We start from the raw sequence: 18,499 nt of genomic DNA on the forward strand, positions 1-18,499 counted from the left end.
GCTGTACATGTGCAGAAAAAGAACGTGTGCTAGGGAACAGGCAACGACTCGTTTATCCAGCTCTCTTACAAACTTGCTAACTTTCCTGAGAAGCAGAGATTAATGGAGCAGCATGGTTTAGGAGCTAGACCTGGGCATAAGATCAGAGGTGCCAGAGGCTATGTCTCGCTCCGCCAACTGATAGGTGTGGGTCATATGTCTTGCTCCTTTCCTGCTTCAGGCAGGGCTGGGGGAGGCAATGGGCCTGATTCTGCAATCCGCACCAGGGCGCGTAAAGCTGATCGGAGGATCGGGCCCTCCTTGTGTGGCTTGAGGGGCGGGGAGCTGCAGCGAAGCGCGGTATCCGCGGGCCGCCGGGGCTGTTTTCGCGGGGGGCTGGGGCACTGCTCCGGCCTCCCTTTACCTGTCACCAGGCGCTTTTCCGCGGGTCCCCTTGAACAACCTCCCGCTGCCCTGACTCCTGGCCAGCGGCCGCGGGGAGCAGCCCCGGCTCGGCGCCTCCAGGGGGCCCGCCGTGTTCCCTTGGCGGCCAGCTGCTGCCCCGTGGGGCGGGAGACCCGGGCCACTGCCCTCTGCCCGGAGCCCCGCTCGCCTGCGGCGTCCTGCCGGGGGCGGAGGGGAGCGGGAGGTGGAGACGGGGGAGGGGTGAGCGTGGAGGGGCCGGTCCCGGGAAGTGCTACGTGTCTCCCCAGCCTTTATATCGCCGTGCCCGGCGCCAGCCTCGGAGCGCAGCCTGCTCGGCCCCGGCGCGACGACATGTCCCACAGCAAGCAGCAGAAGACGGTAGGACGCTCGCTCAGCGCCCGCCCCAGCCTCTCCCGCTCGCGGGGCCCGAGAGCGCCGGGCGCCCCCCAGGGACGCGGCGCCTTGGCTGCCGCCCGCTCGCAGCCTCCCCCTGTCGGCGCCGCGCTGCCTCTCGCCCTCCCTGCGGGCTGCCAGTTCCTGGGACCCGGGGCTGGCTGCGGGGACCTGCCCGTCGTCCGCAGGGAGATGCCGCCACCTGGGCAGTGGCTGCTCGGGCTGGGACGTGGCAGCGGGGCGCGTGCGGGTTGCGCACTCCCTGCGCTTGCGGAGACCCAGCCTGCGCTCTGCGCCCCGGAGCCAGCCAGGGGGCACCGTCCGCCCGCTCCCTGGCGGCCAGCGGGAGCGGCCGGGAGGAGCTGGGGCGGGGGATCCCTGGCTGCCTGGGTAACGCGGCGTCCCCGGTCTGGCTCTCGCCTATGTGCTGCCTGCAGCTGTTTGATCCTCGAGCCCAGAGCGCGGGACTGTCCTGGAAGTGCCCAAGGTGCGCGGCGCCTCCTCTGAGCCAGGACACCTGCTCTGACAGGCCACCGCTCCTCAGGCCGTTACAGTCGGTAGAGGCGGAGAGCATGATTCGTGGCTTTCTTTTCCGTGTCTCCTCGCGTGTTTTCTTTTACATTTGAACCATGCCTGTACGACACGGGTAGCAAACTTTCTACTTTTAATTTTAGCTTTTGACCCTCATTTCTTTTTCTCTAAAGAGATAGCTGGAGGGAAAACAATAACCAAGCATACGTCTCATGTGTGCCTTGGATATTACCCGTGTAATTTAAACATACAGCTTCTCTTCATAGGAGGGAATCTTCTAAGATCCATTCATGAAGATATTAAAGCGACAGGGGAATCTGTTCCTGCTGTTTTCTAGCTCTTGTACCAATTTGGTTTGCAATTAATAGAAAGAAAATCCCTGTGGGGAGTTCCCGTTTATTTGCCACTAGGAAATGTAGCAATTGTTTGAGCATGATGATTAGCACAGGTTCCTCTATATTTTTAAAACTGTATCATTTTAATTGTGAGTGACTCCATAAAATATATCTTCACCTTCCTTTACTATTTTCCATTTATGTGGTTTTGGGTAAATTCCAGCTAGTTCATACTACACATTTCTCATTTAATCAAAACCCTGAAATTCCCCAGCCCATCTCAAAGTACACCTATCTTTTATAATGCATTCACTAATTAATTCTCAGACCTTATATTCTGCAGAAAGAGTAGAGCAATCCATATGTCCCATATCTTGGTTGTTATTCCTCAAGCTAGAGAAGAGTAGTTTGGGTATGGCACACTTTTACTCTTGAAGAGTTGAGGTGCTTTAAAAATGCTTTGTGATAAGTCACTAAAGTTATCACTTTCAGTTCTTCTTAGCTTGACAAATAGTAGCTGCATCATAGGACTCTGAAGCTTTAACTGTGTATGGAAAAACTGGAGGGATAATAATAAAAATACTTTTAATCTTCAGAATGCCCTATAAAATAAACCAATCTTCACAATACTTGTTTACATAATCAAGTATTATCCACATTTATCAGACTAGGGGAAATGGAATCAAAGTTAAATGACTTGTCTGACATTACACAGAGAGTCAATAGCAGAGATGGGATTAGAACCCAGAAATCTGGAACTATATCAATCTGCTATCATACTGCCTTGTTGCAAGTCTTGGAGGCGTCTACAAGCTCAGCAACACAAAACATCTCTATTTCAATATTCTTTCAGAATTGTAGCAGGGAAAAACTAATGTAAACTATGCTACAGTACAGGACACTGAGCATTCTGTGACATGATTGTCCAACTGCAGTTCTGCCATGATGTTAGTTACCCTGATTACAACAGGGCCAAGAGGGTAAAAATGTGAAAGACATGATCTTTCTTAACATGGATAATTGAAAAAAGTTTCTGTATTTTGTTTACTTCCATTGTAACATCAATGATGACTTACTAAAACAGGGGGAGGTAGTCTTGACTGCTCTAGAGATTGGAGTCTATAACCCTACACTCTGTTATAGGAGCCAACAATCTAGCCCTGTGCATGCAGTAAAATAATTTGTGTGCTAGCAACTGGACGCCTAACAGTGAGGAGAAGTGAAAGTGATTATCAAGGACAGAAGTTTAAAAAATAGAAAGGAAAAAATAAAAAGTGTTCCTTGCTTTTAATTTCTACATTTTAAAATGGTTATGAACCTGATTCAGTCTGTTGGGCAGTCACTAAATCTGGCTACGTCTAGACTGCAGGCTTCTTTCAGAAGAAGCTTTTCCAGAAGAGATCTTCTGAAAAAACTTCTTCTGAAAGAGAGTGTCCATACTGCCAAAGCGAAAGATAGCGTCCACGCTGATGGAACGCTATCTTGCATTTAAGCTGTAATGACAGAGTGGCCACCAGGGCACCTGTGCTTTTTCCTGTTTCTTCTTTCAAAGGAACTCCCTCTTCCTAGTCCACGCATGCCTTTTTCAGAAAGAGCTCTTTTGGAAAAAGGCTTCTTCCTTGAAGAAAGAGGTTTACCAATGTCAGAAAAACCCCTCTGTTCTTTTGATTTTTTTTCACAAGAACGTGATTGCGGTGTGGACGTAAGTGACGTTTTTTTCAGAAAAACGGCTGTTTTTCCGAAAAAACTCTGCAGCATAAACATACCCTCAGTTGAGAGTTGTAGTCTCTTGGCGAGTCATGGTAGTAGAAGGAAGGGAGAGAGACTTAATTGGAAAGAACCTAAAAGCAAGGCAATTCTGAATATTTTATATTTTGAAATAATTATCTATCTATCTATCTATCTATCTATCTATCTATCTATCTATCTATCTATCTATCTATCTATCTATCTATCTATGGAAACAAGTTTTAGTAGTGCATAACAACCTATAAATCTAATCAGTTATTCTGAACACACATTGAGAATGCAACAGTGGTAGAACAGAAGACGTTTTGAATGAGGCTACGTCTACACTACGAGTTTTCTCAGCAAAAAATATGTTGAGGGACTCATTTGCATGAGTCACAGTCTCATTTGCATATTTTCTGCCAATCCATTTTTGCGCTGGGGTTTTTGCGCAAAAACAAGCAGTATGGACGTTTTCCTTTTTTGCAGTGACCCCTTTTTTCCACAAGATCCTTGTGCCCCAAAAAAGGAGATAAAACCCCTTTTCCCATGAGATTGGTGTATCTCCTTTTTTGGGGCACAAGGATCTTGCGGAAAAAAGGGGTCACTGCAAAAAAAGAAAACGTCCATACTGCTTGTTTTTGCGCAAAAACCCCAGTGCAAAAACGGCTCAGCAGAAAATATGCAAATGAGATCACAACTCATGCAAATGAGTCTCTCATTAGCATATTTTTTGCTGAGAAAACTTGTAGTGTAGACTTAGCCTGATCGATTAAATAACCATATGACATTCACATACAAAAAGTAGATATAAACTGTCAAATAAGTGCTCTATCAGTAGTCCCAAACTAGTTGAAAAGGAATGATGTTAGCATTATTTTTGACCCTACTGTGTTAACCAGTACTCACTAAATTTAGACAGAGAATGCAGACTATACGGAAAATGGGGGACTTTAGCCTGGGAAACAGCGACTCTGAAAAAGCTTTCAGGGGTTATGGTGGATAATCAACTGAACATGAATTCCCAATATGACACTGGGGTCAAAAGAGCTAATGCAATCATGGGATGCATAGAATCATAGAATAATAGGATTGGAAGGGACCTCAAGAGGTCATCGAGTCCAGCCCCCCGCCCTCAAGGCAGGACCAAGCTCCGTCTACACCATCCCTGACAGATGTCTATCTAACCTGTTCTTAAATATCTCCAGAGAGGGAGATTCCACCACCTCCCTTGGCAATTTATTCCAATATTTGACCACCCTGACAGTTAGGAATTTTTTCCTAATGTCCAATCTAAACCTCCCCTGCTGCACTTTAAGCCCATTACTCCTTGTCCTGTCCTCAGAAACCAAGAGGAACAAATTTTCTCCTTCCTCCTTGTGACACCCTTTTAGATATTTGAAAACTGCTATCATGTCCCCCCTTAATCTTCTTTTTTCCAAACTAAACAAGCCCAGTTCATGAAGCCTGGCTTCATAGGTCATGTTCTCTAAACCTTTAATCATTCTTGTCGTTCTTCTCTGTACCCTTTCCAATTTCTCCACATCTTTCTTGAAATGTGGCGCCCAGAACTGGACACAGTACTCCAGCTGAGGCCTAACTAGTGCAGAGTAGAGCGGCAGAATGACTTCACGAGTTTTGCTTACAACACACCTGTTGATACAACCTAGAATCATATTTGCTTTTTTTGCAACAGCATCACACTGTTGACTCATATTCAACTTGTGGTCCACTATGACCCCTAGATCCCTTTCCGCCATGCTCCTTCCTAGACAGTCGCTTCCCATCTTGTATGTATGGAACTGATTGTTCCTTCCTAAGTGGAGCACTTTGCATTTCTCTTTATTAAACCTCATCCTGTTTACCTCTGACCATTTCTCTAACTTGCTAAGGTCATTTTGAATTATGTCCCTATCCTCCAAAGAAGTTGCAACCCCACCCAGTTTGGTATCATCTGCAAACTTAATAAGCGTACTCTCTATCCCAATATCTACATCATTGATGAAGATATTGAACAGTACGGGTCCCAAAACAGACCCTTGAGGAACTCCACTTGTTATCCCTTTCCAGCAGGATTTAGAACCGTTAACAACAACTCTCTGACTATGGTTATGCAGCCAATTATGCACCCACCTTATCGTGGCCCTATCTAAGTTATATTTGCCTAGTTTATCAATAAGAATATCATGTGAGACCGTATCAAATGCCTTACTAAAGTCTAGGTATATGACATCCACCGCTTCTCCCTTATCCACAAGGCTCGTTATCCTATCAAAGAAAGCTATCAGATTAGTTTGGCATGACTTGTTCTTCACAAACCCATGCTGGCTATTCCCTATCACTTTATTACCTTCCAAGTGTTTGCATATGATTTCCTTAATTACCTGCTCCATTATCTTCCCTGGGACAGACGTTAAACTGACCGGTCTGTAGTTTCCTGGGTTGTTCTTATTCCCCTTTTTATAGATGGGCACAATATTTGCTCTTTTCCAGTCTTCTGGAATCTCCCCTGTCTGCCATGATTTTTCAAAGATCATAGCTAAAGGCTCAGATACCTCCTCTATCCTCCTTGAGTATCCTGGGATGCATTTCATCAGGACCTGGTGACTTGCTGACATCTAACTTTCCTAAGTGATTTTTAACTTGTTCTTTGTGTATCCTATCTTCTAAACTTACCCTCTCTCTGCTTGTATTCACTACGTTAGGCACACCTCCAGGCTTCTCGGTGAAGACCGAAACAAAGAAGTCATTGAGCATCTCTGCCATTTCCAAGTTTCCTGTTACTGCTGCTCCCTCCTCACTAAGCAGTGGGCCTACCCTGTCCTTGGTCTTCCTCTTGCTTTTAATGTATTTATAAAAGGTCTTCTTGTTTCCCTTTATGCCTGTAGCTAGTTTGATCTCATTTTGTGCCTTTGCCTTTCTAATCTTGCCCCTGCATTCCCGTGTTGCTTGCCTATATTCATCCTTAGTTATTTGTCCTACTTTCCATTTTTTATGTGACTCCTTTTTTATTTTGAGATCATGTAAGATCTCCTTGTTAAGCCAAGCTGGTCTTTTGCCATATTTTCTATCTTTCCTACACAGCGGAATTGTTTGCTTTTGGGCCCTTAACAACGTCCCTTTGAAATACTTCCAACTCTCCTCAGTTGTTTTTCCCTTCAGTCTTGCTTCCCATGGGACCTTACCTACAAGTTCTCTGAGCTTATCAAAATCTGCCTTCCTGAAATCCATTACCTCAATTGTGCTGGTCTCCCTTTTACCTTTCCTTAAGATCATGAACTCTATTATTTCATGATCACTGTCCCCTATACTGTCTTCCACTTTCAAGTTCTCAACTAGTTCCTCCCATAAACTGGAAAATCTCAAGCAGGAGTAAAGAAGTTATTTTACCTCTGTATTTGGTACTCGTGTGATAGCTGCCAGAATATTGTGGCCAGTTCTTGTGTCCACAATTCAGGAAGGATGTTGATGAGGTGGAGTGAATTCAGAGAAGAGCTATGAGAATGATTAAAGGGTTTAAAAATATGCCTTATAGTGACAGACTTCTGGAACTCAGTCCATTGAAAGGAGGTTAAGGATTGACTTGATCATCAATCTATAAGTATCTTCAAGGGAACAAATATTCCAGTCCAAGATGTAACACAGTCGAGTGGTTGGAACTGAAGATGGGAAATAAGGTATACATTTTTTATACAAAGGATAATTTAGTAGTGGGACCATTTACAAAGGATTGTGGTAGCTTTTCCATCAGTGACAATTTTTAAATCAAGTTTGGATACTTTTGTAAAAGATCGGCTCTACAAGGAACTTATGTGTCCTGGGTGTTCAGAATGGTCCCTTCTGGCCTTGGAATCTATGAATCACTGACAACTGGGCCCTCAAATGTGTGTTCCAGGAGCAGGGACCTTGCCATTCATTCTTCTGTAGAATGTCAAGAGCATAACTGGCAAAATGTAAATAAATAAACTGATGTATATTGACTATAAGAAATGTGCTGCTAATCTCAGTTTACAGTGGATAACTGTCCAGGTTACAAGACCCACCACCATAACTAGCACTGATTGACTGATTGTGGGCAACCTATGAGGAGAAACCAAGAATTGAATTAGCAAGGAGACTGAACTGTCTCACGCTTGAGCTAGCCTTTTCAGAATAGGATTGAGCTATATTAACAAAGTAAGTTAGTGAAGCATTCACTGAGATGGTACCTTTCAAGTATGTTAATAAATATATATATTTTTAAAAAATCTGTACTAAATAAATAATGGATGAAAATCACAGTAAAAATTTGAAGAGCCAATACTCATGCATATATGAAAATCACCTTTCAATTGCCAACTGTTTTCCATTGGTTACAAACCAAATTTCAATATTTCCCCTGGGTTTTAAACTACAGGTTGAATCTCTCTAGTCCAGCATGCTCGGGGCCTGACTGGTGCTGAGCCTGAGAATTTACAGAACCACAGGAGGTGAACTTTGTCTAACAGCTTTACCATCACTTCCACTGCTTACTGGGCTATTAAAAGACCCTTAGGAATAAATTAGAGCTAAATAACAGCACAGAAAATGGAGAGCCAGGAGTGGTGGCTGTAAACAAACTTTATTGGACTGTGGGACCTTTGCCACCACTGTGAAAAGTGGACCTCGGGCTAACTAAAATTATGCTGAACCATGGATGTTGCCAGAACAAAGAGTGCCAGACTTGTGAGAGTCAACCTGTAAACTACAATTAATTACACAGAATGATATCTGTGTATTCTCAATATTCTCAATATTCATCATTTTATAAATGGATTCACCACATTTTAAATGTGATGCAAATGCATTCAGACATGGATTAAATCAAACCCATGCACATCAAGTTTAACTACATAGAAATATTAGCATTCTCTGCATATTGTAATAAGAGTGGTGCTTCTTTGTTTTAAAACTCTTTCACATGAGCTAATCCATTGCTTTGCTGTTTGCAAACACACTGTCACAAGGGAACTCCTTTGAGTGGAAATAAATCTTTGGAGAGGGATCCACATGGGAACAGTGTAATTCTAGAGGCTATAAAATCTGGTTAGTTCATACAAATGTGTATACAATTGTTTGTTTCAGTGTTGAGACTGGCATTAAAGAAGCCTAAAGTAATAAGGCTAGCAGGATTTGACTAATTTAGCCAGCAGAGCAACTAACTTGTCAAAAATATCCCCATATGATATACCTGGGTGGTATTTATACAAATTCTCAGTTAAATTGTTCAGAAGTTTAAAATAAGAAATCAGGACAAACTTCTGGGAAAACAGACCCCCATTCCCTGTACTCCTCAGTAGATTATTGTAGTATGTTTGTTGCAAGTGAAACATACTAGAATTTTATTCTTGGAACTTTTTGTCTTTCTAGTTATTTGTATCACAGGGAGGGGCAATTTTAAATTTCCCAAACTGTCCTGGCACTGTGCGTCTACCTTAAGGAGTAAGATGATAGTTGGTCTTTGTATTAAAACTACCAAAGTGAATGGCATTCAGTGACCATTTTAGGTGGTGGGTTTTATATGGATATGTGTTTATAAGTGTAATATAGTGTAGACATAGCCCAGTAGACTACATACTTTGGGCTTTGTGAAGACATACTCATGTGGTAGAATAGACATTACCATGAATATTAACAGTTTGAGAGTATCAGAAAAAGATCATGTATATGTGATATTTAGTAGTTAAGAATTTTAAATATTTTGAAAGGCAGTGAGTATAACTACATTTTGACAGTGAAAAAATTATTTGGTTATGTGGCCCTGTTTATGATAAATGGTTGGAGAGTTATATAATCCAAATATTTAAGAAGCCTAAGATGTTGCTTTTGTGTTATTGAAATTATAGCATTTTCACTTTATCCCCATTTAGCTGTGTAGGCAACAATAAAGAAATTAGAGGAACATCTATTTGACTTCTAATCTGTTAGCAAGGTACACAATATGGCCTTCTTATCTATTTTAATTCAGGTGAAGAACAAAATATTTTACATACAGCAATCTGAGTTTTGCTAGTTAGCATAAAAATTATTTTATCTAATTCAGTATATGGTACTTGAGGAGGTCTGGAATTCTAATGGTAATTATGCCCAGAAATGTCTCAGTCAACACATGATATGTTGCACTGAATTTGAAAAGACATCATTGATTTCCAGAGTTCTTTTCTAAAAGCAATACATATTAACTTTCAGGTGCGAAACTAGTTTGTAGAACAGTGGTGTGTAGTAATAAGCTAACATTTAACTGTACTTACACAGAGCTTCTTGTCCTTATGAGTGAACTCATACTCTTGAGAATAAATATACTTTAAAATAATTGCAGTGAGTAATGTGTAACTGTAGACCTAGCCTTGTTTATTATGTGACTTTTTGCACAGTGAAGCATTCATGACTAAATAGACCTCACAACATCCACAAGCTTCAGACTTGTTCTCTGTACACCTGAGGTGTCATTGGAATTTCCTTAATTTAGTACAAAAGTTATCTTTCATAATCAAGTGGTCTTTTCATAACATACATAAGAATACATATACAGGCAGTCCCCGGGTTACGTACAAGATAGGGACTGTAGGTTTGTTCTTAAGTTGAATTTGTACGTAAGTCGGAACTGGTACATACTGTACCCCAGGTGTCCCAGATTCAGCCGCTGCTGAAACTGACCAGCGGCTGACTACAGGAAGCCCGAGGCAGAGCTGCTTTGCCCCGGGCTTCCTGGAATCAGCCGCTGAAAAGTTTCAGCAGCCGCTGACTTGGGGACACCTGGGGTAGAGCAGCTGGGGTGCTGCCAGGTTGGTCCCCGCAGCGCCGAGGTGCTGCGCTGCGGGGACCAACCTGGCAGCGCCGCAGCTGCTCTGTCCCAGGCGTCCAAATTCAGCCGCTGTTGAAACTGACCAGCAGCGGCTGAATCGGACACGCATGGGGCAGAGCAGCTGGAGTGCTGCTGGGTTGGTCTGATAGCGCCGACCCTTGGCGTGGCGGGACCAACCCGGCAGCAACCCAGCTGCTCTACCCCAGGCGTCGGCGAGAAAAGCCTGGTCTGCTGGGGGGAGGGGCGCACTAGCTGCGCCCCCCCCAACAGACCAGGGAGACGCGGAGCGGCTTTTCTCGTTGTGGAGGATGCGGGCGGCGGGACCGTGGCGCGTCTCGGCGGACCCGCCACCCACGTACTCCGCGGCGAGAAAAGCCGCGCCTCCTCTCCCTGGTCTGCTGGGGGGGGGGGCACTAGCTCCGCGTCTCCCTGGTCTGCTGGGGGGAATCGTCCCCCGCGCCGCCGGAGGCAGCGACAGTGGGGGAGGCACCCTGCACTAGCTGCGCCCCCCCTGTTCGTAACTAGAGGTCCGACTTACATCGGATTGACGTAACCCAGGGACTTACTGTAGTGTGATTGAGAGAGAGCTTTTGGTAATACATAAATATTTAGATCTGGAGGATCTTCAGATGGACCCTCATTGATGGGAGTGTTTATAATGATCTTTGGATACTGACAGGGTGTCAGTCACATCCAGAGAGACTGAAATGGCATTTCAATGAAAATAAATTACTTCATTAACAGTATTGTATCCCCTTTCAATTACATTGAAGATATTACATTTTTATTTAAAAGGGAAAATAATACGTAACAATATTTACTGATGGATTTTTACAAAACCTCTCCATGTATATAAGGGTATGTCTACACTACTCTCCTAGTTCGAACTAGCGGGGTAATGTAGGCATACCGCACTTGCAAATGAAGCCCGGGATTTGAATTTCCCGGGCTTCATTTGCATAAGCGGGGAGCCGCCATTTTTAAAACCCCGCTGGTTCGAACCCCGGGCAGCGCGGCTACACGGGGCTCGAACTAGGTAGTTCGGACTAGGCTTCCTATTCCGAACTACCGGTACACCTCGGTGTACCGGTAGTTCGGAATAGGAAGCCTAGTCCGAACTACCTAGTTCGAGCCCCGTGTAGCTGCGCTGCCCGGGGTTCGAACCAGCGGGGTTTTAAAAATGGCGGCTCCCCGCTTATGCAAATGAAGCCCGGGAAATTCAAATCCCGGGCTTCATTTGCAAGTGCGGTATGCCTACATTACCCCGCTAGTTCGAACTAGCGGGGTAGTGTAGACATACCCTAAGTTATTAAAATAACACAAAGTAGTTGACTAACATCTGAAGAGCCTCAGTTTCCTTGTTTAAATTACACTGATAGATGAGATGGTTAACTTATATATAATAAGCCTGCTCAACTGCAGTGTGTTCTAATGGTAAAGTAGCCATCCCACTATGAGAGCAGAGCTCATGTAGTGAAATCACTCAGTAACTTTCATTGAATCAATAGCCTAAAAGGTTATTTATTAAATAGAGGACAACATAAAATTAAAAAGTTTGTAAAAATCCATACAATGCAAACCAGTAAATCTTTCATGTGTTCATTTTTTATAATATTCTTGTATTACAGAAAGAAAAAAAACTTCATAAGTGTATTATTTCAGAACAGCTACTGATAGCTCATTGCAGTGGGATTGTGACATCAGGAGTAGGGCTACCAACTTTCTAACTGCACAAAACCAAACACCCTTTTCCCACCCCGTTTGAGGTCCCACCCTGCCCTCCATCACTTGCTCTCTTCCACCCACCCTCACTTTCACTGAGCTAGAGCAGAAGGTTGGGATGTAGGAGTAAGGGCTTCAGTTGAGGGAGTGGTTTCAGAGATACAGCCAGAAATGAGGGCTTCACTGTGTGGGCAGGGCCTCCTGGCTGGGGCAGGAGATTGGGGTGTGGGCACCATAGACACATGTGGGGTGGGGCAGGAAAAGGTTCTGATCTGGGGCCAATGGGTTTGGAATGCAGAAGGGAGTTAGGGTGCTGGAGGAGGTTCCAACCTGGGGCAGGTGGTTTGGGGTGCAGGCTCCAGCTATATGGCACTTACCTAAGGTGGCTCACAGTTGGTAGTGCAGTGGGGCTAAGGTAGGCTCCCTGCTTGCCCTTGCTCCACACTGCTCATGGAAGCAGCTAGCATGTCTGGCCCCTAGGCGAGTGCACAAGCAGGGAGCTCTGCACAGTGTGTGCAACCTGCAGCTGTAGGTGCCTCTCCCACAGCTCCCATTAGCCATGGTTCCCAATGGGTGGTGAGGGCAGCACACGGTGCTTCCCTGATTGCTCCTGTGCCTCGCAGCCAAAGGGAAGTGCTGGCTGCTTTTGGGGCTTCACAAAATCAGGACAGGTAGGAAACCTTCCTTTGTCCCATTGCATTGCTGACTGGAGTTGCCAAGATCCCTTTTTAACTGGGTGTTCTGGTCAAAAATCAGATGCTTGGCAATTCTTATGAGGAGTAAACTGATTTTAGTACAGGCAGTCCCCGAGTTACGCGGATCCGACTTATGTCGGATCCGCAGTTACGAACGGGGCCGTTCCTCTCCCTGGTCTCCAGCAGACCAGGGAGAGGAAGCAAAGTGGCGGAACACGTGGGCAGCGGACAGGGCTGTCCGCTGCCCACGCGCTCCGAGGCTTGGCTCTGCTTTGCCCCCTCCTCCCGTCCCCCTGGTCTGCAGACCAGGGGAACGGGGGGGGGGGGGGCAAAGGGCTTGGCTCTGCTTTGCCCCCCCGTCCCCCTGGTCTGCAGACCAGGGGGACGGGGGGGGGGGGCAAAGCAGAGCCAAGCCGCGAAGCGCCCGGCCAGCTGACAGCCCAGACGCGTCTGGGCTGTCAGCTGGCAGCGCGCTCCGGGGCTTCGCTCTGCTTTGCCCCCCCCCTCCCCCTGGTCTGCAGACCGTGGGGGGGGGGGCAAAGCAGAGCCAAGCCGCGGAGCGCGCGGTCAGCTGACAGCTGTCAGCTGGCCGTGTCCTCCGCGGCTTGGCTCTGCTTTGCCCCCCCCCCCATCCCCTGGTCTGCAGACCAGGGAGATGGGGGGGGGGGCAAAGCAGAGCCAAGCCTTGGAGCGCGTGGGCAGCGGACAGCCCAGACGCGTCTGGGCTGTCCGCTGCCCGCGTGTTCCGCCGCTTTGCTCCCCGTCCCCCTGGTCTGTAGACCAGGGGGACGGAGAGCAAAGCAGAGCAAAGCCACGGAGCCCGAGGGCAGCAGGACGGCCACGGCGCGTCTGGGCTGTCCCGCTGCCCCCGTGCTCCGTGGCTTTGCTCCGGACACCTGTGGTACAGCAGCTGGGGCGCTGCCAGTTGGTCCCGTAGCGCCGCTCTGGGCGCTACTGGACCAACCGGGCAGCACCCCAGCTGTTCTGCCCCAGGCGTCCTGATTCAGCCACTGCTGGTCAGATTCAGCAGCGGCTGAATCAGGACGCCTGGGGCAGAGCAGCTTGGGTGCTGCTGGGTTTGTCCAGTAGCGCCGAGGAGCGGCGGCGCTACTGGACCAACCCAGCAGCACCCTAGCTGCTCTGCCCCAGGCGTCCCCAAGTCAGCCGCTGCTGAAACTGACCAGTGGCTGACTACAGGAAGCCCCTGCCCCCGGCTTCCTGGAATCAGCCGCTGATCAGTTTCAGCAGCAGCTGACTTGGGGATGCCTGGGGTTCTTAAGTTGAATCTGTATGTAAGTCAGAACTGGCGTCCAGATTCAGCCGCTGTTGAAACTGATCAGCTGAATCTGGACGCCAGTTCCGACTTACATACAGATTCAACTTAAGAACAAACCTACAGTCCCTATCTTGTACGTAACCCGGGGACTGCCTGTATGTTGATGTATTGCAGTCCTGTTAGTTGAATTGCTCAAACATTTTTCTGATGTTTTATCATACTTCTAAAATAGTCATAGTTTACAAGTATGATTACTTCACAATTGTGAAACAGCATGGTCCTCTTATTGCCTCATAATGGTGAAATATGACTGTTTTGCTATTTGGAGTTGGACTTTTGGTCTTTCAAATAAAGAAATGAATACATATTTACATCTGCATAATTCCACAGACAATAATAGTGAGACAGCTTCCTCCCCACCCCCCTTCATATTTCAAATGTATTGAAATATGGGTGTTGGAACATAGTAGGCATTTTTTCAGGAAGGATCCTTATAGGGAAGTTTTGTATTATTTAATTATTTCTTTTCAAGACCAGTTAGTTTGTCAAGAGTAACTCTTGTTAAGATGCACTTCAAGTTGAAATTACACATATCTGTCAATTAGGTAGCTGTTCATTTCAATTTTTTTCCATCTGCCCTACTGAAAATACTTTCTATTAAAATCTTACTTTTAGGCTTTGTCTACACTACAAGCTTTGCCAGAAGAGGCAATGCAAATGAAGTGAGGATTAGCATTTTCTCGCACTTCATTTGAATATTCTCTTCTGATCTATTTTTGCCAAGGGGTTTTTGCGCAAAAACCCCTTGCACAAAAACAGATCAGAAGAGAATATGCAAATGAAGCATGAGAAAATGCTAATCCATGCTTCATTTGCATTGCCTCTCCCGGCAAAGCTTGTAGTGTAGCTGTAGCCTTAATGTTTTACCCCTCTCTCATTTTGTAGCTTATTAATCCTGTATGTTTTAAAGGGCTACAAGCATGGCATAGCTTGTTGATTGATGATCTTACACAGCCTGGGCAAAACACCTTCTGTAGGCTGAATCTGGCCTGCTAAGCCACCAGATCCAGCCTGCAGATGCAGTAGAGAGTCTCAGGCAGACTCCCCTGCTTGCCCCACCTCCACATGCTGCTCAGAAAAGCAGCTACCAGGCCATTTGTGTTTCACAAACTGAGCAGGGGGGGAAAGGGAAGCGGTGCTTCATGGCTGCTCCCTCCCCCAGCACAATCGCACTGGCCTGTTTCTGACCAATGGGAGCTGCATGTTTCAAGAATAGATAGTATGCAAAGTACCCCTCCCACCTCCTTTCAGGCTCTGCAACCTGTGCGGGGACAGAGCAGGCTCCTGCCTGAGGAACATGCTTGGCTGCTGGGTGGGAGTCTCACTGGTATGTCTCCTGGCCAAAGCCTGCCTCTGGCACTCCACTCTCTCTCTTACCCCCAGTCCTCTGCCCCCCACTCTTGCTCTCCCCACTCCACAAAACCCAAATTATCTGCTCCCCTTCTTAAGCCATACCCCCTCCCAGACCCTGCACTTCAATTCTCTGTCCTAGGTCACAATCCCCTCCTTCCTTAGGTCACAACTCAAACCCCTGCACCCCCTCTTATATCCCAGTCCCTCGCCCTAGGTCACAAACCCTTCCTTCCTTAGATCATAATCCAAACTCCTGCACACCAATCCTGTGCTCTAAGTCACAACTGCCTCCTTTACCCAAACTCCCTCCCAGACTTCACAGGCCCTCCTGCACCCCAATCCCTTACCTCAAGCTCCCTTCTGCACCCATCCTTCATCCCAGACCCCGCACCTCCTCCATTAATATCACTCCACTTTCCAAAATCTTGGAGTGCCCCTCCCCCCCTAAAAGTTATTGCCCATCTCTGTTCTTACATGTCAAATTATTAGAGGATAGGTTCTTGCCATCTGAAAAGAAGTGTGCATGCACATAAACATGCATTTTTACATGATCTGGTAAATGTTATTTTCTGTTTCCCTAGAGTTAAAATAAGAGTGTTTTCATGTTGACTCCAGTTTCTTAAACATTCTGTCTTTCGGTGGACAGTTATGAAACTTAGTTTTATAGACATTAGTGAAAGATGTATCACAACAGAGGCTGATAATAAATAAAAAATATTTTTTTGGTGGAGCTCTATTAGATTGGATGCTTCAGGAGACTGGTAATGAAACAGCTAGTCCCTTATTTCTGGGTCACCAATTCAGACAAACCTAAGTGTTTAGTTACTAGAAGTTATTGTGTAGTGGCTGTTTGGTAACCTGAGTTGGGTGACCTGCCTTCGTTTCCCAGTAGACTGATCTTCACATAACTAATGCACACTAGGTGATAACAAGTGCCCTTTGTAGCATTGTTGGCAGAGAAGGCTAGGACTGAACAGGCATGCAGTCTAAACTACCCTTTCAACTGCAGGGGAGGACTCAGGTCAGAGCTGAAGTATATTGAGATGGAGAAGCATTTTCTGATTCCTGTGCTGCATTGGATGTGTGAGGGCATCAGGCCCATCTTACACTGGATGTGATTTGCTGACATAGCTATTCCTGCAAACTCACTTGCGGGAGACACACCTTATACTAACAAGGGTGTTATATAAATTCCCCAAACAAAATAAGCTATGCCAGTAAAGCTGTCAGGTTTCTGGTTTTTTACTAGAACACTAGGTCAGAAAGGGAGCCTGGTGGCTCTGGTCAACACTGCCAATCAGGCTGTTAAAAGTTTGCTTGGCACAAGGGTGACAGGCTCACTACGTGGCTCCATGTAGCTCCCAGAAGCAGTGACAAACCCCTCATTTTTAGCCCATTCTCAATGTCTGCACCCCTAGCTGAAGCTCACCCCTCCTGCACTTCAGCCACCTGTCCCAGCCCAGATCCCCCTCCTGTACCCTGAACCCCTCATTTCTGGCCCCACCCCAAAGCTGGCACCTCCAAGCCAGAGTCAATACTCCATTCCACACCCTATCTCCCTGCCTCAGGCCAGAGCCACCTCCCACATTCTGAATCCCATGGTCCCAGCCCGCAGCCTCCTCCTAAAATACAAACCCCATACCTCCAGCCCAGAGCCTGTACTCAGTACCACATCCCAACCCCCTACCCCAGCCTGGAGCCCCACCCTTACTCTGAACCCTTTGGCCCCACTCTTCTGACAGAGCCCAGAGCTCCCTCCTGCACCACAAATCTCTCATCCCTAGCATAACCCTACAGCCAAAACCCTCACCCTTACCCCTCCTGCACCCCAATCCTCTGCCCCAGCCTGGTGAAAAGGAGTGTGTGATTGAGGATGGGGCACAGTGAGTGACAGAGGTTGAGGGATGGTATGAGTGAGGATGGAGCCTCGGAGAAAAGGTGAAGCCTAGGGGATGGTTCAGGGAAGGGTGCAAGGCAAGAGTAATCAGTTTTGTAAAATTAGAAAGTTGGCAAACCCTAACTTTCTACCAGAGTAATTGCATCTGTACTAGTACTTTGGCCAACATTGAAATCTCATAAAAATCACATTCTTAAGTCACATTACTATACCTGCAAAAGTTTTTAGTTTCCCCTTAGTTTTTCCACTGTCAGTCCTGCACTTTTAATTAGCACTAGATGCACCCAGAAGAAACATTCTTCAAGTTTGCTGGCATTATTAAGAATGTTTCCTTGTCTGTCAATAATCCATACCTTACACAATTAATTTCAGGCATAGGCTTCTTCCTCTAGTTGTTCTTGAAATAGCAGCCCTGAAGTCAGATGCTAGAGAAAGCATGATGCTAATCACCAAACTACAGTATAAATGTAAGGTCTAATGTGCACGTTGGGGGCAAAAAGAGAGCATGTCGTTCATATGCTGTTCACCAGTGATTGGTTTTTTGGGTGCAGCATAATGTGATCTTGCCCCACTCTTTGTTTTGTTATGCATTGTTCTGTACTTACCGGGCCACACAACATCTGATAGCAGTAATGTCAGGCAGCATCAGATGGAATCGTGACACCCTGTTACTGAAGCATGGTCCATAAGTAATGTCAGTCAAGGAGGCACACCACAATCACTCCAGGAAGTTGACTGTTTTGCAACACATGGGAAATATAACGGGACAATTCCTAAATTGTCTTCTATGCCGACTCCAAAAAAGTCTGATCAGCCATTGTTGCCTCTACAGCAAGCAAAGTGTAAAACAGTGACACAGTTTGAAGACTACCCTTGCTTGACCATGATGATATGCACACAGCAGCAATGAATGAGTATTGTGATTTCACAATCTAGCCCTTGGTGATTTGTTTTTGAGGAACTGGTGTGTAGGCATGTTTACTTTTATCATGGGGTTGATATTGACTGTTGAAATATCTGTTTAAGTGGAAACAAAGTTTATATCTAAAATACAGTGTTCAATATAAGTGGACAGAATATTTATATCTAAAATATAATGTTTTAGATAAGGTTGTATCTATGCATCCAACCAGAAGATAATGTCACTTAAATGTCTGTCTCGTGAGATTGTTACTGGAAAGAATGACCTTATTTGCCTTGAGCTAGTACTTTGATAACTGTCAAGGGTACTGAAAGTTCATTGAGAGAGGCTGTGGGTATTGACTCTGGCATCATTTCAGG

The 18,499-nt window shown here is 45.9% G+C and overlaps 1 protein-coding gene across 1 annotated transcript in view; it reads left to right on the forward strand.

Moving 5' to 3' along the window:
* The first annotated feature begins 625 nt into the window (after positions 1–625).
* PAPSS2 (3'-phosphoadenosine 5'-phosphosulfate synthase 2) overlaps positions 626–18,499 on the forward strand; it is a 78,822-nt gene continuing 60,948 nt past the window's right edge. Inside the window, 1 exon segment of the mRNA XM_075935081.1 lies at positions 626–783. Coding sequence (XP_075791196.1) covers positions 757–783 — 27 coding nt within the window. The 5' untranslated portion in view covers positions 626–756.

The sequence above is a fragment of the Pelodiscus sinensis genome, chromosome 8 (genome assembly GCF_049634645.1).
Source record: "Pelodiscus sinensis isolate JC-2024 chromosome 8, ASM4963464v1, whole genome shotgun sequence".
Taxonomy (NCBI): domain Eukaryota; kingdom Metazoa; phylum Chordata; order Testudines; family Trionychidae; genus Pelodiscus; species Pelodiscus sinensis.